Source organism: Myotis brandtii, unplaced genomic scaffold (genome assembly GCF_000412655.1).
Source record: "Myotis brandtii unplaced genomic scaffold, ASM41265v1 scaffold320, whole genome shotgun sequence".
NCBI lineage: Eukaryota > Metazoa > Chordata > Mammalia > Chiroptera > Vespertilionidae > Myotis > Myotis brandtii.
Window position 1 is genome coordinate 1387439 of NW_005362270.1, and position 22155 is coordinate 1409593.

The 22155-nt window shown below is 37.3% G+C and overlaps 1 protein-coding gene across 1 annotated transcript; it reads left to right on the forward strand.

Moving 5' to 3' along the window:
• The first annotated feature begins 646 nt into the window (after positions 1 to 646).
• On the forward strand, positions 647 to 20888 carry TGFBR1 (transforming growth factor, beta receptor 1). The gene is made up of 8 exons (XM_014543222.1): positions 647 to 893; positions 3608 to 3838; positions 8239 to 8469; positions 11976 to 12143; positions 12747 to 12903; positions 14760 to 14884; positions 16458 to 16588; positions 19906 to 20888. The coding sequence occupies exons 1-8, from the start codon at positions 758 to 760 to the stop codon at positions 20029 to 20031; spliced, it is 1305 nt and encodes a 434-aa protein (XP_014398708.1). The 5' UTR covers positions 647 to 757; the 3' UTR covers positions 20032 to 20888.
• Positions 20889 to 22155: the final 1267 nt, after the last annotated feature.

Here is a 22155-nt window from a genome sequence, read left to right on the forward strand (position 1 = left end):
ATAGAAGTGAGCATGGAGCTGGTGTTTCTCTAGTCATTTCTGTAGCCAGGTTGCCTGTTTTGTTAGAGCACATATGTATTGTTACCTGTGCAGTCTCTTTGGCTTACTGAAAAAGCACCGTAATCCTGGCTAGAAGAGAAATGTCTTTCCCAGGGTTTGTACAAGAGAAAAGAGTGGTGCAATACAAATCTATTTCCATTACTCCATTAACCATAAGTCCACCCAAATGGCATTTCCAAACCGACATTGGAAGATTATAGTATTTTCATACATTGCTCTTCGATAGGGGGAGTATGTGAATGCATAGTTTTGGACTAGTAAGAATAAGTATAACCAGTAAAAATTTAAATGTACTTTGTTTCAAACGGGAGGGCAAATGCTTGCCTTACCTTGATATTGCATGTAACAATTTCTCTATACTTGGAAGCAAAAAAGCTTTAGACAAGAACCTTGGTCCAAATTTTATCATATTTGGCTCCTACATATATGTGCTTCTCAACTCTCCTAAGAGGAATGAAGAGTTTTGTTTTTTGAAAAGTGCAAAGAAATTACTATAAGATCAGGACTGTCATATAGTGAATACAGGATAATTTCAAAATATTAACCTTGAGAATTTTTTCTAATAAAATCTTGTTCTCTTTTCCTAGCATTACAGTGTTTCTGCCAACTTTGCACAAAAGACAATTTTACTTGTGTCACAGATGGACTCTGCTTTGTCTCTGTCACAGAGACCACAGACAAAATTATACACAATAGTATGTGTATAGCTGAAATCGACCTAATTCCTCGAGACAGGCCATTTGTATGTGCACCATCTTCAAAAACTGGGTCTGCTACTACAACATACTGCTGCAATCAGGACCACTGCAATAAAATAGAACTTCCAACTGTTGGTAAGTTATTGCATAAGATTTTTTTTTTTCTTGATACTACAAAGGAAAGCCTTAGACTCTGACTATGATTTTAGAACTGGAAGGGATCTTAGAGATTGTCTACCCCAGCTTGTTCAGTTTAGAGGCAAGAACAAACTTGTCCACAGTGGCAGGGTTATAAGAGTAGCCAAGATCCTGATTCCTGGGTGTGTGTTGTTTGAGAGGTTGATTCCATGATACTTTCTGCTCACCACAGCAGTATGTGCTCAGAATGTCTTCAGAGTGAATTTCTTCTTCCTTGTTTAGTGCTCTGTCCTTTTAAAGCAATCAATAATGGGTGGGAATTGAAAGCAGCACTAAACAGTCCAGATGCCGTCATTTTGTAATTTCATCTTGCCTTATGAAAAAATGTCCTGGAAAAGCTAGGAATTTCAAGAATAAACTCTTAGGATTAGATTGATTTAAGGTTCTGGTTTAAGATGTCAATCTAAGCACATTTAATTCTGTCCTCAAATTTCTACTGTAGTAATCAAAAGGAATATAATAATAGGGGGACCTATATTAATGCTAGCAGAATTAATGGAAGAATACTGCCCACATGCCTACACTTGTGAGAAACTTTACAATTTACCAGTACCCGTTAGAGAAGGGCAGCAGTCCCCCACCTGGTACATGTGATAACAGCAAAGTGCAACTGTGTCTGCAGCATGACCAGGAAGCTCCCTGTGGCCAGGCTCTGTCAGACTCTTAACCTTTCTGGCTCTTTTTGTAAGCATCTGCAATTCTAATATGACAAAATGGTAATTCCAGAATTATCCATTTCCAAAACCTTGAGAAGGACTCACTTCATTTCTAATGCTAAAAATGCACAAATTCCTTATTCCCAGGTCCTTGACACACAAAGAACAAAAAAATTACCAAATGAAAAGCTTCAGTGGTTTAAAAGGAGTGAACTAAACTGGATAAATCAGAGTAGATGTCACCCTTTGAAATAGACTTACCACATGATAGGGAAGGACTTTCAGACAGACCAAGGTCTATTTTTCAGTTGTTCACTGTAAAATGAGGACAATAAAGATTGACAAGAAAGCAATAAAGATTGCTTTCAGATGAAAAGCTTGATTGATGAATTATTTTTTAAAATGCATTATTGAAAATGAACAGCAGACTGGATACGATAATTTTATAGTCAAGTGTGAGACAAGCTTAAGGCAAGATGAGCTTGAGAAACTGTTACAATTCAGAGAAAAAGACAGTTGGTGAGCAAATTAAGAGATACAGAGGACAGATCTAGGTGATCCAATATGCTTAGTATAAATATTTCAGAAAAAGACATAAGAGCAGACTTTCTATGCAAAATTAATGAAAAAATACTTATCTAAATACATATAATAAAAGACATACCAATTTCAAGAATAAAGAAAAATGTATATGCATTCAGCACAAGTGAACACGGATTGACTATAAAAGGGAAAAAAGTTCAGATTTTGTGCTTTTTTTAAATGCTAGAGGGCAGTAGAACATCATATAGTGAATGTTACTTAAAATTCTTTAGACAAGCCAAGATTTTTCATATATAAAGGCAAAGGCATCTTTAGATAATTAAGTATTCAGCGTATAAGGACACACATGTACTCTTCCTGAAAGAAATTATTAGAATTAGAATTCTATGTTATAAGAAATAAATCCAAATAAGGATATCAAGAATGGAGAAGATGTGCTATTAAAGAAATGGTGGTGTGCAGTGAACCAACAAGGCTCAGGATGAATGCCAAAATAATTATAATTAACTAGAAACCCGGGGCACAAAATTCATGCACAGGGCAAGGGTTCCCTCAGCCCGGCCTGCACCTTCTCGAAATCCAGAACCGCTAGCTCCTAACCGCTCGCCTGCCTGCCTGATAACCCCTAACCACTCTGCCTGCCTACTTGATTGCCCCAACCACACGCCTGCCTGCCTCATCATCCCTAACCACTTGCCTGCCTGCCTCATCGCCCCTAACCACCTCTGCCTGCCTGCCTGATCACCCCTAACTGCCTCTGCCTCAGCCCCCGCCTTGTCTTCGTCCGGAAGGTTGTTAGGCTGTCCGGTCTAATTAGCATATTATGCTTTTATTATTATAGAAGACTTTCTGAAACAATGTAAAGCAATAATTATTAAAAGAGATGATAAGAAAATAAGTGCTCTTGAATTAAAAACTCAAGTGATTAAAATAGAGTAGATAGTATACACATGCAAACTTTATTATAAAAAACAAAGAATATATTTTGCCTGAACAAAATTGATGGAGATATATATATATATACACATACATATTATACACACACACATACCTACACTAAACTGAATTGTTTTGGAGTAGTGAGGCTGTATATAGATTTATTTTTATTTATTTTTTTAACTTTTGCTCACCTGGTTCTTTTATTAGTGACCCTGAGAGTAATAAATAGGGAGGTCCTAGAATACTGGTGGTAGCTGGCCTTGTTATTTATTTAGATGGCTGAAAAATGCAGGAAGAACAAGTGAATGTTGACTAAGTTGGTGATCATAAAAGGAGAACCAATGGGAGAAGGCTGAATGACTCACTTTTTCTGGTTTCCAGCCCTCTGAGCTGCTGTAATGAGGCTCTATGACTAATGGTGGTAGTGGCCAACTACAGGAAATGTGGAGAATTAGGAAATTGTGGATGCCACCTATCGTATTTTTTATATTTATTTCACTTGCCCTTTTTCAGGAAAGCCATCACCTGGCCTTGGTCCCGTTGAACTGGCAGCTGTCATTGCTGGACCAGTCTGCTTCGTCTGCATCTCACTCATGTTGATGGTCTATATCTGCCATAACCGCACTGTCATTCACCATCGAGTGCCAAATGAAGAGGATCCTTCATTAGATCGCCCTTTTATTTCAGAGGGTACTACATTAAAAGATTTAATTTATGATATGACAACATCGGGGTCTGGATCAGGTAATGTAATTGTTTTTCCTAAGAAATCTTCTAAAAATTAACTGCATTATTTAATTAATTGGCTGAGCCACTTGATTTGGTTTGTTAAAACTTGGGATAGTGTGAATACTAGTCCAGCTTGAGCCTAGTAAAGGTCTTTAAGCTTGGTCTATATCTGACTATGGCTACTTTAGTGTAGACAGATTAGAACTAACTTTTACTGAAATAAGTCAGTATATCAGCTTCATGTTTGTGTAAATTTCAAAGTATTCTCACCTTCTCAGGACTCCATGAGATAGTAAGAATAAGAAGAATTATTCTCATATAGGTCAGGCTGAGTTCAAAGATGTTCAAATGATATGCAGCTACCCATTCTATTAGGATTGTTTAACAGCTTTATTTTTGTCTTTGAACAGAAACAGGCATGACAGAAAATGTGTTTCGAATTGTGAAGGTTATTTACTTTATGAATTTTTTGTCATTTTCTCACTTCAGAAAAAAAGTCTAACCACCTTGTTATTTAATATAATAACTGGATGGATCCATGGCTCCTGTGATGTTTGCTTTTCTCAGTTCTAGTAATTTTTTTGTGGGATTAGAAATAGACTAAGAAATTGCCCTAACCGGTTTGGCTCATTGGATAGAGCGTAGGCCTGCAGACTGAAGGGCCCCAGGTTCGATTCTGCTCAAGGGCATGTACTCCGGTTGCGGGCACATCCCCAGTAGAGGGTGTGCAGGAGGCAGCTGATCAGTGTTTCTCTCTCATCGAGGTTTCTAACTCTCTATCCCTCTCCCTTCCTCTCTGTAAAAAATCAATAAAAATATATTTTTTTAAAAAAAGAAATTGCCAGAATTATTCTCAGAAGTGGAATTTGACATAGCACTGCTTTATGTATAAACCAAAGGGGATTTATTTTTGACTTCTTGCTTTGGAAGGATACTAAGAGAGGAAGACCTCTATCCTCTAGTATTGTAATGTGACACTCAGGTAGGAATTAAGAGAGCTAGACTCCAGTGCACACTTTGTCACTGCTTGGCTCCCTGACCTTGGTCAAACCATGTTTTCTCTTTGGGCTTCTATTTCTTCATCAGAAATATGGAACAGTCACTTGGTAATACTACTTAAAGTGGTTTGTTAGGACTTTAAATGAGATATACTATCGCCTTTGAGAGGTATAAATCAACTTCAAATAAGGGCTATATTTATGGGTAAAATGAAGATTTGAAAATATATAATGAGAATTTCACTAATTTTATCACCAAGTGACTAAAGAAACGTTAAAGTAGAAGTTGTGACTAGGGGAGAATATGACTTTGAAGCACAAAATCACATCTGCTAATAATAAAGTTCACATAAATGTCAAATGCCTATTTATTTTAAGGAAATTAACATATTGATGTATATGCATCAGGAAAGATGCATATATCTATCTGTTCATTTAGAAACTGATTTCATGACCTGAAGTCTTCTTCAGTAGAATTTGGCTATATATATATATTTATTTAGTAAGTGAGTTCTGTTATGACTTCTAGGACACATGTAGTTTGCACTGGAGCCCACATCTCTTAGGGCAGCCTTTAGGGACCCCTGAGAAATTTGTGAGGAAGGAAGCAATGAGAGGTTGAATTGAGATGGAGCAGCCTTAGTACTGAAGATGCGACAGTCTTTGGGCAGGAGTGGTAGAGGAGTGGAGATTGTTTTAGGGCTTCCCTGGGATTTCCCATTGATTCTGAGTTATGCCAAAGAGTTCCCAAAGAAGATCTGGCTTATTCTAAAAGTTATTCTGGACCAAAATATGATAAGTAAGGACCAAAAGTCACAGGAAATCAGGGTGGCTACAGATCATTTGGAATTAATCCCTTGGACCTGTTCTCTTGTTGCCAAACTTATACCCAGGGAAATCAAAGCAGCTCATGCCACTTGGCATAGGCTCCAGGGGAACAAGCCTACCTAAAGGAGCAAAAGAAATTACTGTCTGGATGGCAGTTGGTTTTCCAATAAGAATACATTTATTTACCTTAAAGATACAGATATGAAGTAAAGACTTGAATTGTTATTTTTTCCATTTTATCTATAGTTATAGATCCATCAGGGATTACAGCTCTGTGATCTCTGAAAGCTTCACTTCTTTAATGCCTTACCCTGCAAAAACTTGTTTACATTTTTTGCAAGTAACTGTAGTTTGGGGTAGTTAGCTGATGTCTCATGTCTGAGTTATTTCATCTTTAAAATCAAAGTAATTAGATTGTTATGAGGTTCAAATGAGACAAAAATGTTTGTGTGAAAACACGTGGGAAATGGTCACGTATATCCAAATGACAGGTGTTACTCTTATTGAAAAGATATTTGGAAGAAAAATCTGACACACAGGATCTATTTGCTGCATTGTACAAAAAAGCTTAGTTTAAGGCCTCCTTTCCCTGTCATAGTTCATTGGGTGTTAAATGGCCTGCAGATTAATCCAAACAGAAGCTATTGTCTATTGAATGACAACAGAAAATGCCATTTCTTTCCCTTCTATTCATTATAAAGCCTTATTGCCTGCTACCTCATGCATGGGACTCATGCTTGTGAGTAAATAAAATGTGTATACATAATGCCCCTTTTAGTTCTTTTACTCATTGAGGAAAAGGTAAAACTAAACATTTCATATTATGAATTTACATGCTTATTACTCAATACCAGGGCCATAATTGAGGAAAGGTCCTATCTCTCTCAGAGACTACTTTTAACTTGGGAACTGCAGAGAAGACAGTGAAGAGCTAAGCTAATCCCTGTTGCATTAACTTGAGTCTCAGGTTGTGCATGTGTCCATATTTAAGCTGTCATTGGATCGTCAAGTGTGTGTGAGCATGCATATGTGTGCAGTGTTTGAAAGAGAGTGAGTCTCATACCAATGTTCCTTATGTCTTGTTCATGCTTATGATCTGTTATAATGTATGCATGTTATTTAGGTCTTATTTCTATTCACTAATGTGAAGCATTTTCCCCATTGAAGTTTACTCTTCTCAAGGTACAGAAGAATAAAGCAGAGAACATAGAGATCTAAATTAGACTTGTTTATTTTTGTCTTTAGAAGCAAATTATTACTTTTTGAAAATGCTCAGGTATTCATGTGGGTTAGAGTAACCAAATATAGATAATATGATGAATATAGATGTGGTTTTTAATTTTAGGTCTGCATCTAGAATCCAAGGGTGATGGGAATAACAAAAACTTTCCTTGTGCCATTAGCCTGTCTTGACCATCCCATTTACATGGGTCCTGAATTGTCAGCTATTTAGGTGAACTGGAATAGTCCCAAATACAGTGATACTTAAATGTTGTAGGTAGTTGTAAATCCTTTTCTATAAATGAAATACGTGTGGCAATATTTCAAAAAACGCGTTTTAGAGTAAGGCAAGTTCAGTTGGTAAAAAAAAAAATTACCAAAGTAAATTGCTAGACACTTGTTTAAGATACTAGTATTGCATAGGCAGCCAGTTCCTAGCAAGTAAATTGCCTATCTTGAAATGGTTTCTGTGATAATTTACTGATTTATTAAAAGTTGGGCCAGAATTTATTTTTATGTATCTTATATTCACATATTTTTCTCCTCCCCCAATTAAAACTGTTACCAGATTCATCTTTCTAAAATCAGTTTTTTTTGAAATATATTTTATTGATTTTTACAGAGAGAAAGGGAGAGGGATAGAGAGTTAGAAACATCGATGAGAGAGAAACATCGATCAGCTGCCTCCTGCACACCCCCCACTGGGGATGTGCCCGCAACCAAGGCACATGCCCTTGACCGGAATTGAACCTGGGACCCTTGAGTCCACAGGCCGACGCTCTATCCACTGAGCCAAACCGGCTAGGGCTCTAAAATCAGTTTTTTAAAAAAATTATTTCTCCCCATACATAGCCTCTTTTCAGACATTTTTAATAGTTCTTCGTTTACCCACAGCTCTCATTGGTCATGTTGAGCTTGGCATCTCTAGTATTTGTCACATTTTGGTGACAGTTTACCTTCTCTTCCACTGCTTTACTACATGCGCCTCGTTTCTGTTTATCTAAGCTGGTTCCCTAAAAATGTATCATTCATTTCCTTCTTGTACCTATGCTTGCATATTCCTCTTACCTGAATACCTTACCTCCTTTTCTTCTCCTTAGGTATCCCTCTGTAAAGGCCAGTCTAAATTCAACTTACTTTACAAAGCCTACCTTGACCCTCTAGCCAGGAGTTTCTGGATTCTTTTAATGTATTTATTATTTACCTTTTATCATGAATTACTGTGTCTGCAATGTGGTCTTTATTTCATTGAGATTGTAAGTTCCTTAAAAGTAGAGCTTAAAAGAGTTACACCTTTCCTATGGTGGTATTGGATACCCATACTTTTGTTGATTGTTTGTATTGAATACTATTTATTTTTATCTTCAGGTTTGCCATTGCTTGTTCAGAGAACAATTGCAAGAACTATTGTGTTACAAGAAAGTATTGGCAAAGGTCGATTTGGAGAAGTTTGGAGAGGAAAGTGGAGAGGAGAAGAAGTTGCTGTGAAAATATTCTCTTCTAGAGAAGAACGTTCATGGTTCCGTGAGGCAGAGATTTATCAAACTGTAATGTTACGTCATGAAAACATCTTGGGATTTATAGCAGCAGACAATAAAGGTCAGTAACATTTACTTTTCCTTTGAGTGTAGTAGTAACAAAATCTATTTAATAAAGTCTTTTTACAAATATGGCTACTGAGCACTGTCAAATTTAATGAGAAAAATAGATGTGTGTCATATAGATTAGACCCATTTGGTCAAATGGAATATATTAGAAGTCTTTAGAACCAGGAACTCCTTAAAGATTTCCTTGACTCTTGACAACCTGTTCCTAAATCTCTGTTTTATAACATCTAATTTTTTAAAAAGCCATGTGCTTTGTTATTTTGCTTCTGGACAGTTAGTTATTGAGTGAAGTCATAATACAGAAAAACTTATAAACTCGGGTTGCTCAACAATTTGAGGTAGGATAGAGCCCAGATATCTGTTTCCATTTAACCTCTTCACCTTAAGAGCATTCTGATATACACTAATAACTTTATTTATAAGGAGAGTAAAAAAAAAAACTTCTCAGTGTAGTCTGTTTTAAGTTCCCTGGGGCTTAAATAGATTATTAAGTAGATACATGGTTTCTCCAAAACCACATGGACACTCCTTGCTTGTGGCTTAGGTGCTTAAGGTCCAGGGTCAGATCAGATGCTGAGGAAGCAAGGAAGCCCTTTCAGGGGAGAGTCAGAATGAGTGGTGACTGTGAGCAGTGACTTCAGACTGTACTTGAACTACTTTTTTGGCTGCACTTACTATCTTTTGTCTACAATTTCTACTCTTATAGCTTTTGTCAGAGACGTATGTTACAACTCAACTCTCATTATTCCTAACCTGAATCAAATGCTTCCCAGCTTTCCTATTTTTTAAAAAATGCTATCATTATCTTTTTGAGATTGGCCAGAACCGTAGTTATCTTTTTCCTTCTCTCCCTTCCCATTTTTTTCAACAATGTTTATTGCTTCAAACTGTTAACTGTGTTTAAACTCAGTTGGTAATTATGGATAATTTGATTTTTCATTCTGCTTCTGTATTTTCAAATTTATATACAACAAGCATTTATTACTTGTTTATTTTTTTAACTTTTATTTAGAGAAAATTTCCATTATATAAAAAAGAATAGTATAATGAACTTCCATCACTCACCTTTAATAATTACTAGTTCATTGCCAATCATATTTGATCTCTGATTTCACCTACACTGCCCCCTAACTAAATTATTTGAAGCCAATTCCAGATAATATATCTTTTCATCCATCAACATTCTCATTTGTATCTTTAGACTATAAAGAACTTTTAATGAAACATAATCACACTACTATTGTCACTTTAAAAAATATCAAATATCTAGTCAGTTTTAAATTTATGCAGCTGTCTCTTATTATTATTATTTTTTAAACAATTGGTTATTCATTTTAGGATACAAAGTCCACACATTGCATTTGGTTGGTTTTAATCCTAAGTCCTTTAAAATCTCTAGGTTCCTTCGCCATCTTTTGTTTTTTTTCTTCTTGCAGTTTATTTGTTGAAGAAACTAAATTGTTTGTCCTGTAGGGCTTATCAGTCTGGATTTTACTAATTGAATTCCTATACTGTCTCTGAACTTGCTCCTTGTATTATTTGAAAACTGGTAGTTAGAATTAGAGACTGAATCTGATTATATTTTATTGGTTTCCTGAAAATATTTTCTGTTAGGCATGTTCCAAGTCGCAAACTAGCACAAAATGCTCCTGCTGCTGTGGGCTGAGCTTTCTCTTTGCATTTGCTCAAGCAGCAACCAAGCTGGTGCTGTCATCTGGTGGTCACCATGGGAACTAACTGACCTCGCTGGCTCTTCCCTTGCCCCTCTCCCCCAGTTCCCTTCTCCCTTATCTTCATTCTCCTGGTATAGTTAAATCTACCCAGATAACCTTTCATATATGCACAGCCTCTTACATATCTTTTTTCCTTCTGCTTTTCTTGTCAATTACCTCAGAAAAATCTATCTTCCATCTGCCTGTGTTCCTATTTATTTCTTGTATTTCATAATTCAGTCATGGATAATAAGCAGGCAGATAAAGTAGTGATATATCTGTGTCAAGGAAGAGACAAGGTACAATTTGAACAGAATCAATTTATGAAGAACAAGTTTGTAAAGAACTACTATCACGAATCTCCAAATCCTTTTGAAAGTACTGAAAAATCCCCTCCAGAATCTTCTGAAAACATCTTTTTTGATCTCTTCTAATCAGAGATCTTTCCTTCAGATAACAGCCTTCAAAATATAGAAGTTGTTTTATGTCAATTTGGGTTTTGTCTTTTGTTTTATAACTAATGAGGAAAGAAACAGCACATTTTAAATTCTCATGTTCCATGCTATGGAACTAAGTGCTTTAATGTACTAAATGCATTTAAAAAATCTGTTATTCTATTTTTAAAATCTTCTTAATGGTCTTACAAAATAAGGTATTCTTGTTGTGTAAAGGGAGACACTGTGGCTCACTGGTTAGGAAACTTGTCTGAAGTCACTTAGTCAATAACAGCTCCTGGATTTGAACTCAGGTCACAATGACTTCAGGTGTGTATCATTTACTGAATTGTGCTGCTTCCTACTATTGTAATACTTTTTCTCACAATTTCATGAAATGTGGTTTTTCATATATTTCTAGCTACTTGTAGGTTAAATAGGCTTTTGTGGACCAGACTATCCAAAACCTTTACCTTGATTCCCATGGGAAAACACATTGCAAATTCATGCATCAGCTTACAAGTGCACTTTTGGTACATACATTCCTAGTTCTTGAGGTTTAAAATCACCTTGTGTGTGTAAAACTGGGTTCAGTCCCAACTTTTTCTTCTCCTGACATTTCAGTTCTGGCTCAGTTTTTCCGTGTGTCAGTGATATACTTTTATGAAGTCTTAGAGTCATAATCATCTCGTGTGGCTTCTTTGTTAACTATATTCAGAGCCTCTCATTAAAGCTTGCATTTCTTCATTTCACCTCACTTTGAGTTTTGTTCCATACTGCTCCATTCCACACTGTGGCCATACTAGGGTCCTGATACTTCTCATTTTCCTGCTTCCCTTCATTGTTTCCCTCCTCCCAGAAACAATCACTGAGCACTTACCCTGAACCAGGCATTTTTCTAGGCACTAAAGAGTTCCCACTTTACCACTGTCTCTGTAGACTTAAGATTACCATCTTTGAACTGTGATTTCTTGTCTTTCTCTTTTTTTTTTAAATTTATCTTTATTGTTGAAAGCATTAGAGATTGTCTCCTTCCGTCCCCCGCCCCCCTTAGCCCCCCTCCATCCCACTTTCTCCCCTTCCTCAGCCCTTCACCGATTCCTTGTCTCTTAAATGGGATTAGTCATCCAGCCTTATCTCAGGAAATGAGGCTTACTCTGAGGACCTAAAGGATGCATATCTAAAAGTATAAGACAAAATGAAAATACAGGAAAATATGAAGGAAATATTTACAAATTTAAGGTTCGATCATATTGTAGTGGGATTTGGGATAGAGTAAAGTGATAACTTTTGAACAAATAAATTGTAAATGTTCTACAGCCTGTCTGAAATTTTGTTATTATACTTTGCAGACAATGGTACATGGACTCAGCTCTGGTTGGTGTCAGATTATCATGAGCATGGATCCCTTTTCGATTATTTGAACAGATACACAGTTACTGTGGAAGGAATGATAAAACTCGCTCTGTCCACAGCAAGTGGACTTGCCCATCTTCATATGGAGATTGTTGGTACCCAAGGTAACTTGAAGCAATCCTGTTTTCACTTTCAATTCCCATGGATCTAGTGTCTGTTCAGAACATTTTCGTAGGAAGTCAGTCTAATTGGAGACGTTATATTTCTGTTGAAAATCTCACATGGAGTCAGGAATCTAGGAATTTGTTTAAAGATCCTGTAGTCATTGTAACAATACTCATATTTTTGTGAGTTCTTAAAAATAGCATTCAGTTTCCTACTCGTGATTTTTGAGGATATTGATTTCAGAATTCAAGTCTAAGAGATGTGTTTTTTATGTGTAGTATCAAATGAAAGTGGAAATGCTTTATAAATGTCAACATGCTATATAAATGTTATCTTCCATCTAACAAAATTATATTTGACTTTGAGATAAGGCTGCATGAGACCCTTTGACAGTTGAAAAATTAAATATTATGTTTTTAGTTATTAAATGTTTATGCTATGATTTTTGTGCTATGTAGGATATCAGACACCAACAAATCTCTATGCTCTACTGATTATCCATTTGCTACCTGTTTCACTTGAGGTTGTTAAGTAATGACCCAGGTAAAAATTGTGATTGGTACTACCTTTTAAGCAATTATGTTTCATTTCTTTTTCTTTAGGAAAACCAGCCATTGCTCACAGAGATTTGAAATCAAAAAATATCTTGGTAAAGAAGAACGGAACTTGTTGTATTGCAGACTTGGGACTGGCAGTAAGGCATGATTCAGCCACAGATACAATTGATATTGCTCCAAACCACAGAGTGGGAACAAAACGGTATACTTGTGAATAAATAGTCTTTAATATGCTCTAAAAGCAAGTTCTTTTCCTTCTCATCTGCATATACATATTTTCTCTGAAACTCAACCTTTATTAGATTGGCCACAGGTAGAAGATCTTATGGTTTTGTCTGCTCTGAAACCAAGGTTACCTGACTTAAAAAGAAGCCTGCTGATGAAAGATGGTCCTTCCAGAAAATATTTTCATTAGTGATGTTAATTATAATAGCAATAGGAGCTAATGTTTATAGGGTACCTACTGTGTGCCAATCATTTTAATGAAATTTTTAAATATATTATCTCATTTGATGCCCTCCTCAAATGCTGTACTGTAACTATCCCAACTATTTTCAGTTCCTGAAAATATGCCTGCCTTTCTTCCTTAAAACTTTTGCATGTGCTGTACCTAGAGTCCACTTTTCCCTACTGTTTCCCTAACTTGTACTCACCCTTTCTTTCTCATAGGAAGCCTTTTCTGGACTGTTAGGTGTTCTTGCCAACAGCTCTCATGGCATGCTGAAATTGGACTGTTAAGGCACTTAACACATTATGGTGTAATTATTTATTTGTCTGTATATTCCATTGGGTTGTAGGCCACTTGGAAGCAATCTGTATTCTCAGTATCAATCACAGTGCCTCATACATAGTAGATACTCAGTAAATATTTGTCCTCAAAATAATCTAACTAGGTAGGTGTCATTATTCTCAAGTCACAGATGAGGAATACACCTCATAGAGGTTATGTAATGTGGCCAACCTTTTAAATGGATGGTAAGCTGAAGAGCTGAGATTTGAACCTGTGAACACAAGCTTGCTCTATATCACAACATATCTTCAAACTACCACCTTGGCCTTGAAGTGAGCCAAGCTTTATTCTATCTAAGTTGTATTTATGACTTCTGGATTCAGTAGGGACTCTCAGAATTCTAAACTCTGGTTGCAGTACAGTGGTTGCCACAGGTCTTTGTAGGTCCTGATCTGTAACCTTGGTAGGGCTTTTGAAACCTCAGGACTCCACACTGTGGCATCAATAGGAAAATTAGCATTCGTTTTAATCTACTATTTTCTTCCCTGGGATATGTCCCTGCCCTATTGTCCACCCGATTTTAATGAGGAGACTTCTAGATTAAAATATATAGTTCCTGCAAAGTGCATGACAAAGTAGGTGGTGTGCATCAGGACATTTGTTAACAGTCACAGTTGTTTCCTGTGGCTTTCATTGAAAACTAAGATTATAAGGCAGGTAGCAATTAGGGTTTAATTGACATCATTAATTTGGAAGCCAGTATGGTTATATAATACTTTTCTTGAGTCTAAATATGATCTCAGTTATGTAATACTGTATTTGTATGAATAGAGAAATGTCTGAAAGCATATTCATCAAACGTTAACACTGTGTGATAGTAATGGAATGATTTTTTACTTTGTACTTTATGTACTTTGGGAAAATATTTATAAGGATGGGTCATTTAAAAAACCCAGCATGCTGAAACCGGTTTGGCTCAGTGGATAGAGCGTCGGCCTTCGGACTGAAAGGTCCCAGGTTCAATTCCGGTCAAGGGCATGTACCTTGGTTGCGGGCACATCCCCATTGGGGGATGTGCAGGAGGCAGCTGATCAATGTTTCTGGCTCTCTATCTCTCTTCCTTCCTCTCTGTAAAAAAAAATCAATAAAATATATTAAATAAAAACAAAAAACTAAAAAACCCAGCAGTACCATGCTGAAAGAGGGGGAAAGTCTTAATATATATATTTTTTCTTTTTTAATTCTCAGGGGTAAAAGAATATTTATTAAACAGTTCAAAAATAATATGGCCACAATTCAATAAAATAAAATACTGATTTCTTTTTTAGGTACATGGCCCCTGAAGTTCTAGATGATTCCATAAATATGAAACACTTTGAATCCTTCAAGCGTGCTGACATCTATGCAATGGGCTTAGTATTCTGGGAAATAGCTCGAAGATGTTCCATTGGTGGTAAATTTCTTCCCCTTTCCTCAACAGTTTGTCATAAACAGAAGTTGTTTAAGAATTGCTTTCTCTTTTATTGAATGAAATTAAACACATCAACAGTCTAAAATTATGCTCACCAGGTGATCAGGAGAGTGCCAAGAAAATAAAGGAGCCAAAACCTGTAATGGGGGGAACACAACGTGACATGCTTTACCTAATGCACAGCTTTATCCTAATGTATTCCTTTTCTGTTTCCTCTTGAATCTTGGAAGGCATCAGACTCTAACCCTTTATTTTCTTGAAATAGAGTTATGTTGAATGGATGACTGCTTTGGTGGCCACCCAGGAAACTGTCTAGCATGCACTGAGTCAAACTGATTTTTCCCCCTGAGATGGTGGTTATTTTTCCCAACTTGGAAATTAGGTATACAGAGTACAGTACAATTACACCGCCATTACGTTGCTTTTTGACGTAAGTTTGCTTTAACTTTTTTTTTATCCTCAAGGAGTGAGGATATTTTTTCCTTTGTGTGTGTGTGTGTGTGTGTGTGTGTGTTTTTAAGAGAGGGAGCAGAAGGGTAGAGAGAGAGAGAGATCGAGGGAGAGAGAAACATGGATTCGTTGTCTCCCACATGCGCCCTGACCGGGGTTGGGGATCAAACCTGCAACCCAGGTACATCCCTTTGACCAGGAATTGAACCCAAGACCCTTTGGTGTGTGGGCTGATGCTCTAGCCACTGAGCCATGCTGACCAGGTCTGTTTTTACTTTTAAATTTAGTTTTAGATAGAGCACTTTTGATGTTTCCTTGAGAAAGGCTCTTATCTGGGGGCCCACACTTGGCTGAGACTAGGTGATGGCAAACCTTTTGAACTCGGCGTGTCAGCATTTTGAAAAACCCTAACTCAACTCTGGTGCCGTGTCACATATAGAAATTTTTTGATATTTGCAACCATAGTAAAACAAAGATTTATATTTTTGATATTTATTTTATATATTTAAATGCCATTTAACAAAAATCAAAAAAATGAGTTCGCGTGTCACCTCTGACACGCGTGTCATAGGTTCACCATCACTGGACTAAGGTCTCAGGTTTTTGAGGCAGTGAGGGGCAGAGTGTGTCTCTGCATTGTAGCAGAGAGAACAGGTCATTGACAGATGCAAGTAGAGGAAGGGATTTGCGCCTCAGGCTTGTCTTGTAGGATTCCCATCTCAGTGATAGAGGGTATATCCCCATGCCAAGTGAGAGGCCATGCACTCATGGAAGAAAAACTCATTAAAACTCTTACGAGTTCTAGAAGAAACTGTCAATCTAGTCCCCACAGCTCATAATTCATCATCATTCAAATAGCCTTTATGATCCCACAGTAATATGTAGTTTCAAGGTGTGAGCCCAATCAGGTTGGGAGGTGGGTTGTTGGTAGAGATGTGGATGAGACAGAGCAAGCTGTGAACCCTGTTCACTCACCTAGTTTAGTAATGGGACCCTGTGATAGCACGCTCAGGACTTCCTTTCCTGCCTGGTCAAAGAATGGTCTGGCATTATCTGAGTAAATGCTTTAAAATCCATTTTTTCTTTCTTTCTTTTACCAATATAGGAATTCATGAAGATTACCAGCTGCCTTATTATGATCTTGTACCTTCTGATCCATCAGTTGAAGAAATGAGAAAAGTTGTTTGTGAACAGAAGTTGAGGCCAAATATTCCAAACAGATGGCAGAGCTGTGAAGTGAGTATTTCCTTTAGACACTATGCAGTTTTCTAAACTACTTCTGTTTAGTAACTGCAAATTTGCTACTTTTCTTTAAGGAAAACAGACACAGATTCTCTTTTTCTTTTTCATAGCAGTTAAACTGAGTAAAACAGAATAATTTGTTTTTCATGTTAGTTTATAAGCACATTGAAAGGGCCATGGTGTAGTTGCACTGGCCATGAGAACAGTGTTTATTTGGACCTGCCGATAACCAAAGCACCTGCATTTTGAATGAATACTTCCCTTCAATCAGGGCAGTCCAGAATAGTGGGATGCGTGCTGACAGGAATCGGGAGACCAGTATTCTAGGTCAAGCCTGGGTACCATTTCAGAGCGACGCTGGGCAAATGCCTTCAGTTCTCTAACTTTAGCATGACTTTTTGTAAAATGAAGAACTTGGATAAGATGATTATGAAGGTGGTTCAGATGGTTTTATATCTTATTCTTCTCATTGCCCGTATGATCACTCACCAGAAATTTGGGGGAAAAGCTCCCCCAACAGTGTCTGAGCTTCTCAACCCTAGCCTTTACAAAAAGTTTTAGAAATCTCTTTGTAGTTGTAAATTTAAAGAACTTTTAAGACAAATTTTATGGAATCCATCTTTAATTGTTGCCTGTTACTAATCATAATACTGGTGAGGCAGAACATTTCCCTCCAGATTTGAAGTTTTGTACTTTAGGAGGAATTAAAAGCTGACCACTAAGTAGTTGATTTTACATCTCAAAATAATGTAGGACTCAGTAGAACCTTTGACATCAAGAGCTCTCCTTAGCTATCTCCAACAAAACCATGTACTTAGACCCAGATACGTCTTATGTGTGCAAAGAATCGGCATGTTTAACAAATGAAATTGGGCTGGATTTTGCCTCTGAAAAATTTGATCTTAATACTGCAGTACAGACTTGAGTATTTTTGTATTTACTCTGTAATTCGAACAGATTCTTCCTGAACAGATAGGTGGCTTTTTAACCATGAAGAAAAGTTTAAGAGCATACCTGAACTTGCAGTGACTACCACATCATGCTGAATTAATGCCATTCAGTTTGTTTTTTCTCCATATAGTTAGTTTTTTATGTACTTATCACTAATTCAGTTTTTCACTTTCCTAGGGTTTTATAAATCTCCTCTCAATAGTTGAAACATATTTAAAAAAATAGATGAAACTGACTAAAGAAGTGCCTTTCAGAACCTTCTGACCTTTTCCAGTTGGGACTGGTTGCTCTCTAACCCAGCTGTACAGCTTTCATCTTGGGACATCCCTCACCTTTGGTCCTGGGATTCTCTTTGCCTGTTTTGTCATGAATTCTCCTTCCTGGATCACATGTTTTCCTGGTTTGCTCATTCCTCCCCTCCTTTAGGTCTCTGCTTAAATGTTACCTTGTCAATGAGATGTTACTTCTCCATCTGTTTAAAATAGCATCCCTCTTGACCTGGCTGGCGTGGCTCAGTGGTTACAGTGTCTGCCCACTCGCAGGTTTGATTTCTGGTCAAGGGCATGTACCTGGGTTGTAGGTTTCATCCCCAGCCCCAGTCTTCTGGGCGCATGTGGGAGGCAACTAATCCATGTGTCCCTTTCACATCAATGCCTCTCTCTTCCTTCCTTCCTTCCTTCCTTCCTTCCTTCCTTCCTTCCTTCCTTCCTTCCTTCCTTCCTTCCTTCCTTCCTCTCTCTCTCTCTCTCTCTCTCTCTCTATCTATCTCCCTCTCTCTCTCTCCTCTCTTCTCTCTTCCCCCCTTCCCCCTCCCCTCCCTTCTACTCTCTAAAAATCAGTGGGAAAAAATATCCCCAGATGAGGTTTAACAACAACAAAGCATCCTCCTCATCTAGCATATTTTATCTTCTTCCCTAAATGATGTTTCTCCTTAGCACTTACCACTGACAGTCCATGTGTTTTGCTTACTTGTTAATGTTATGCTTTAACCCTCTAGAACAGCCGTGGGCAAACTACGGCCTGCGGGCCGGATCCGGCCCGTTCGGCTGTTCTATATTGAAATAAAAAAAAGACCGTACCCTTTTATGTAATGATGTTTACTTTGAATTTATATTAGTTCACACAAACACTTCATCCATGCTTTTGTTCCGACCCTCCGGTCCAGTTTAAGAACCCATTGTGGCCCTCGAGTCAAAAAGTTTGCCCACCCTTGCTCTAGAATATAAGGTTTATGAAGGCAGGGATTTTGTGTTTGTCCACTGCCGTATCTCCAGTACCTAGGACAGAATCTGGTATGTGGTAGGCACTCAGTAAATATTTGTTGAATGAATATATGTCTGTGATGGGCACTTGGTCCTTTTTAATCTAGAAACAAATGTTCACTTCTAGGAAATGTTTCTGAAATATTTCTTTGATTTTCTCTTTCATTTCCCTCTCTTTTCTTTTTTCAACTCTGATTATGAATGTTAGACCTCAGAAACAAAAATCTATCAATGAAATATCCAATACCATATTTTTTGGATCTCTTTGAGGATGTTAATGATAGATTGTTGATTTTTTTTTTCTCTGTGTACAGCTTCTGTTTTCTCCAAGCTGCTTTTTTCTGTTTGTGTCAGCTTCTGCATTTTATAGACTTCTCTCAAATGTTTGATGAAACTCATGCTCTGTTTAAAAACAGGGCACTGAATGCTTATAGGAAGCTCTGTGCACAGGAATGGAGCTTTTTGACTGTAATCTTTAAGTGATCTGACAGGGGCCACTGATCTCAGTCCCTTCAGGTCTCTCCTCTAAGGGCTGCTCACATGCTCCAGGGAAGACTCTTCCAGGCTCTTGCCTGGAGTAGTATGTACATGTTGCTGCCTGTGTTTTGGGGAGAAAGCCTATGGTCTTAGCATTTAGTGTGTTGTCAGTATGGAACTTTCTCATCTATGTTCCCCAAGTCAGAAATTTCTATTTTACCCTCTCAGATACAAACCTCTAGTCTATTACTGGGGTAGGGAAGGGGGAAGGGCAGGTATCTGGGGTTCCAGCTCTTTTAGCTAATGCTTCTATTTTTCGCCAGAATTTCACTCTAAATTATTGTGAGTCAAGTTCCTTCTTTGCCTTACATAGCTCTGATTTAGGATTCAGCTTTTTCAGGTGAGTGAGTCGCTCTGTGTCTCCTTTCCAGCTGCTAGCATCAGTACCTCATCGATGGGAATTTAGGTTATTTCTGTTCACATGGTATTACAAATGCTCAAACAAAAAATTTGCACATTAAGAAATGTCATTTAGAAGGAAAACTCGCAGATAAATTATATTCTTATCTAGATGGATTGAGAGAGTGCATCATTAATTCTTTTTCTTGTATTTTCTTGTAGGCCTTGAGAGTAATGGCTAAAATTATGAGAGAATGTTGGTATGCCAATGGAGCAGCGAGGCTTACAGCTTTGCGGATTAAGAAAACTTTGTCACAACTCAGTCAACAGGAAGGCATCAAAATGTAACTCTGCGGCTTTGCCTGAACTCTCCTTTTCTTCAGATCTGCTCCTGGGCTCTAATTTGGGAGGTCACTTGTTCTACCTCACTGAGAGGGAATGGAAGGATATTGCTCCTTTTGCAACAGTGTAATAGGTCAATTTAAAACTTCCCGTGGTTTCTTTGGGCCCAGGAATCAGCCATGTGGGTCCTTTCTGTGCACTATGAACTCTTCTTTCCCAGGACAGTTACAAAGTGTTGTATAGTCTACCTTTATTTTTTATTAATACAAAACTTTTTGTTTTTTAAAGCTAAAATTGCTGGTCTTAACGTTAGGTAACTCTGCTGTGCTGAAGATCGTCGTTAAGGGTAAAGGAGCTGGATTGCTGAGTTGCCCGAAGCATTTCTCATTTTTAAAGAAAGTAATTTACTCCTGGTTAGTACATTCTCAGAGGATTCTGAACCACTAAAGAGTTTCCTTGATTCAGACGTTGAATGTACTGTTCTGTAAATTTCAGGATCTTAAAACTAACACTTAAAAAACTCTTAGCTTGAGTCTAAAAATGACCTCATATAGGAGTGAAGAACATAATTTATGCAATTTTATTTTGTATACGATTACCGTTCTTTCATATATTCAGAATATTACATGCCTTCAAATGGGATTGTACTATACCAGTAAGTGCCACTTCAGTGTCTTTGTAATGGAAATGAGTGGAATTGCTTAAAGTCTGTGCGTGTTAAAACCTGTAGTGTTCCAATTCAGATAGTTTATCTGGGTAAACCAGACATTTTCTCTTTTGCTTTTTTTTGCAGAGTTTTTCTGATGTCATTTAGTATTCCAGTTTGAAAATGCCTTTCTCCTACCAGAATGTGCTTAAACCACTAAAGAAATGAAGTGGCATTAATTGGTAAATTGTTACCATGGTCATGTTGGATAGTCTCTCATCAGGGTTTTGCATTTTAGTTGTGTCGTCTAAGTATACTTTAAAAAATATCAAGTGGCACTCTAGATGCTTATAGTACTTTAATTTAAAATTGGTAGCATACAGACTAATTTTTCTAAAAAGGAAAATTTGTCTAGCTGCGTGTGGAAAGTTGTGTGGCATTCTGTAAGCCATTTTGTTCTTTATGTGATCAAAGACAGTGTTATTTTTTTTTTAAAATATATTTTTATTGATTTTTTACAGAGAGGAAGGGAGAGAGATAGAGAGTTAGAAACATCGATGAGAGAGAAACACCGATCAGCTGCCTCCTGCACACTCCCTACTGGGGATGTGCCCGCAACCAAGGTACATGCCCTTGACCGGAATCGAACCTGGGACCTTTCAGTCCGCAAGCCGACGCTCTATCCACTGAGCCAAACCGGTTTCGGCCAGTGTTATTTTTTTAAGAAATGAATTACGTTTAAAGTTAGAATATGGTTAATGTTAAATGATAGGCCTTTTTCTAGGAAGGTAAAGGTAGTTAATTGAGTAGATAACAGGTGTGCGAGAGAGTCACATTTGTTACGTAGGAGTCACTGGTGGGTTTTCTGTCTGTAACTGAGGTTAGAGTTAGTGTGGTTTTGAGGTGTCACTACATTTTGAGGAAGGCAGCTTTTAATTCAGTCTTTCCTTCTGTGTGCAGATATTTTAACTGCTTAATTTACATGGCTCTGTAATAAATTCAGCACACTCGTGGTATTTGGGAGAGTGGTAGCTAAAGCGTATTCTGAGTATAGGTTCTCCATTTACAAATGTTTTTGATCAAATTGAATGTTTAAAATAAACTGGTCATGGTCTTCTCACATTAAGTTGAAACTAGCTTATAACAACTGGTTTTACTTCCAGTGCTAAAAGTCTTTGCAGAGCTTTTACAGTTTTCAACGTTTTCTTTATCACTGTGATCTTATTCTGAGGGGCAAAACTATTTAGCTGTGAGGCAGACACTGACTTTATGGTGCCATCGATTTCCCAGTGAAAGGGTTAGAATCACCTTTACAGTATTCAGGTCAGTAAGAGGTAGTGGCCATTGACGCTGACTGAACTGCATTCTGATAATGTCTTATCTCTTATACATAGACTAAGTTTGAAAGACTATTTGGTCTTAAAACCAAAGTAATTTTAGAAAAAATGACATTACACAGGAATTTAGTGTCAATTTCATGTGTT

Excerpts from the sequence above, each read along its gene's own strand:
- TGFBR1 (XM_014543222.1), top strand. The coding sequence starts at position 758 with ATGTGTATAGCTGAAATCGACCTAATTCCTCGAGACAGGCCATTTGTA. Across the intron at positions 894-3,607 it reads AATAGAACTTCCAACTGTTG|GAAAGCCATCACCTGGCCTT; the intron begins GTAAGTTATTGC and ends GCCCTTTTTCAG. Across the intron at positions 8,470-11,975 it reads TATAGCAGCAGACAATAAAG|ACAATGGTACATGGACTCAG; the intron begins GTCAGTAACATT and ends TATACTTTGCAG.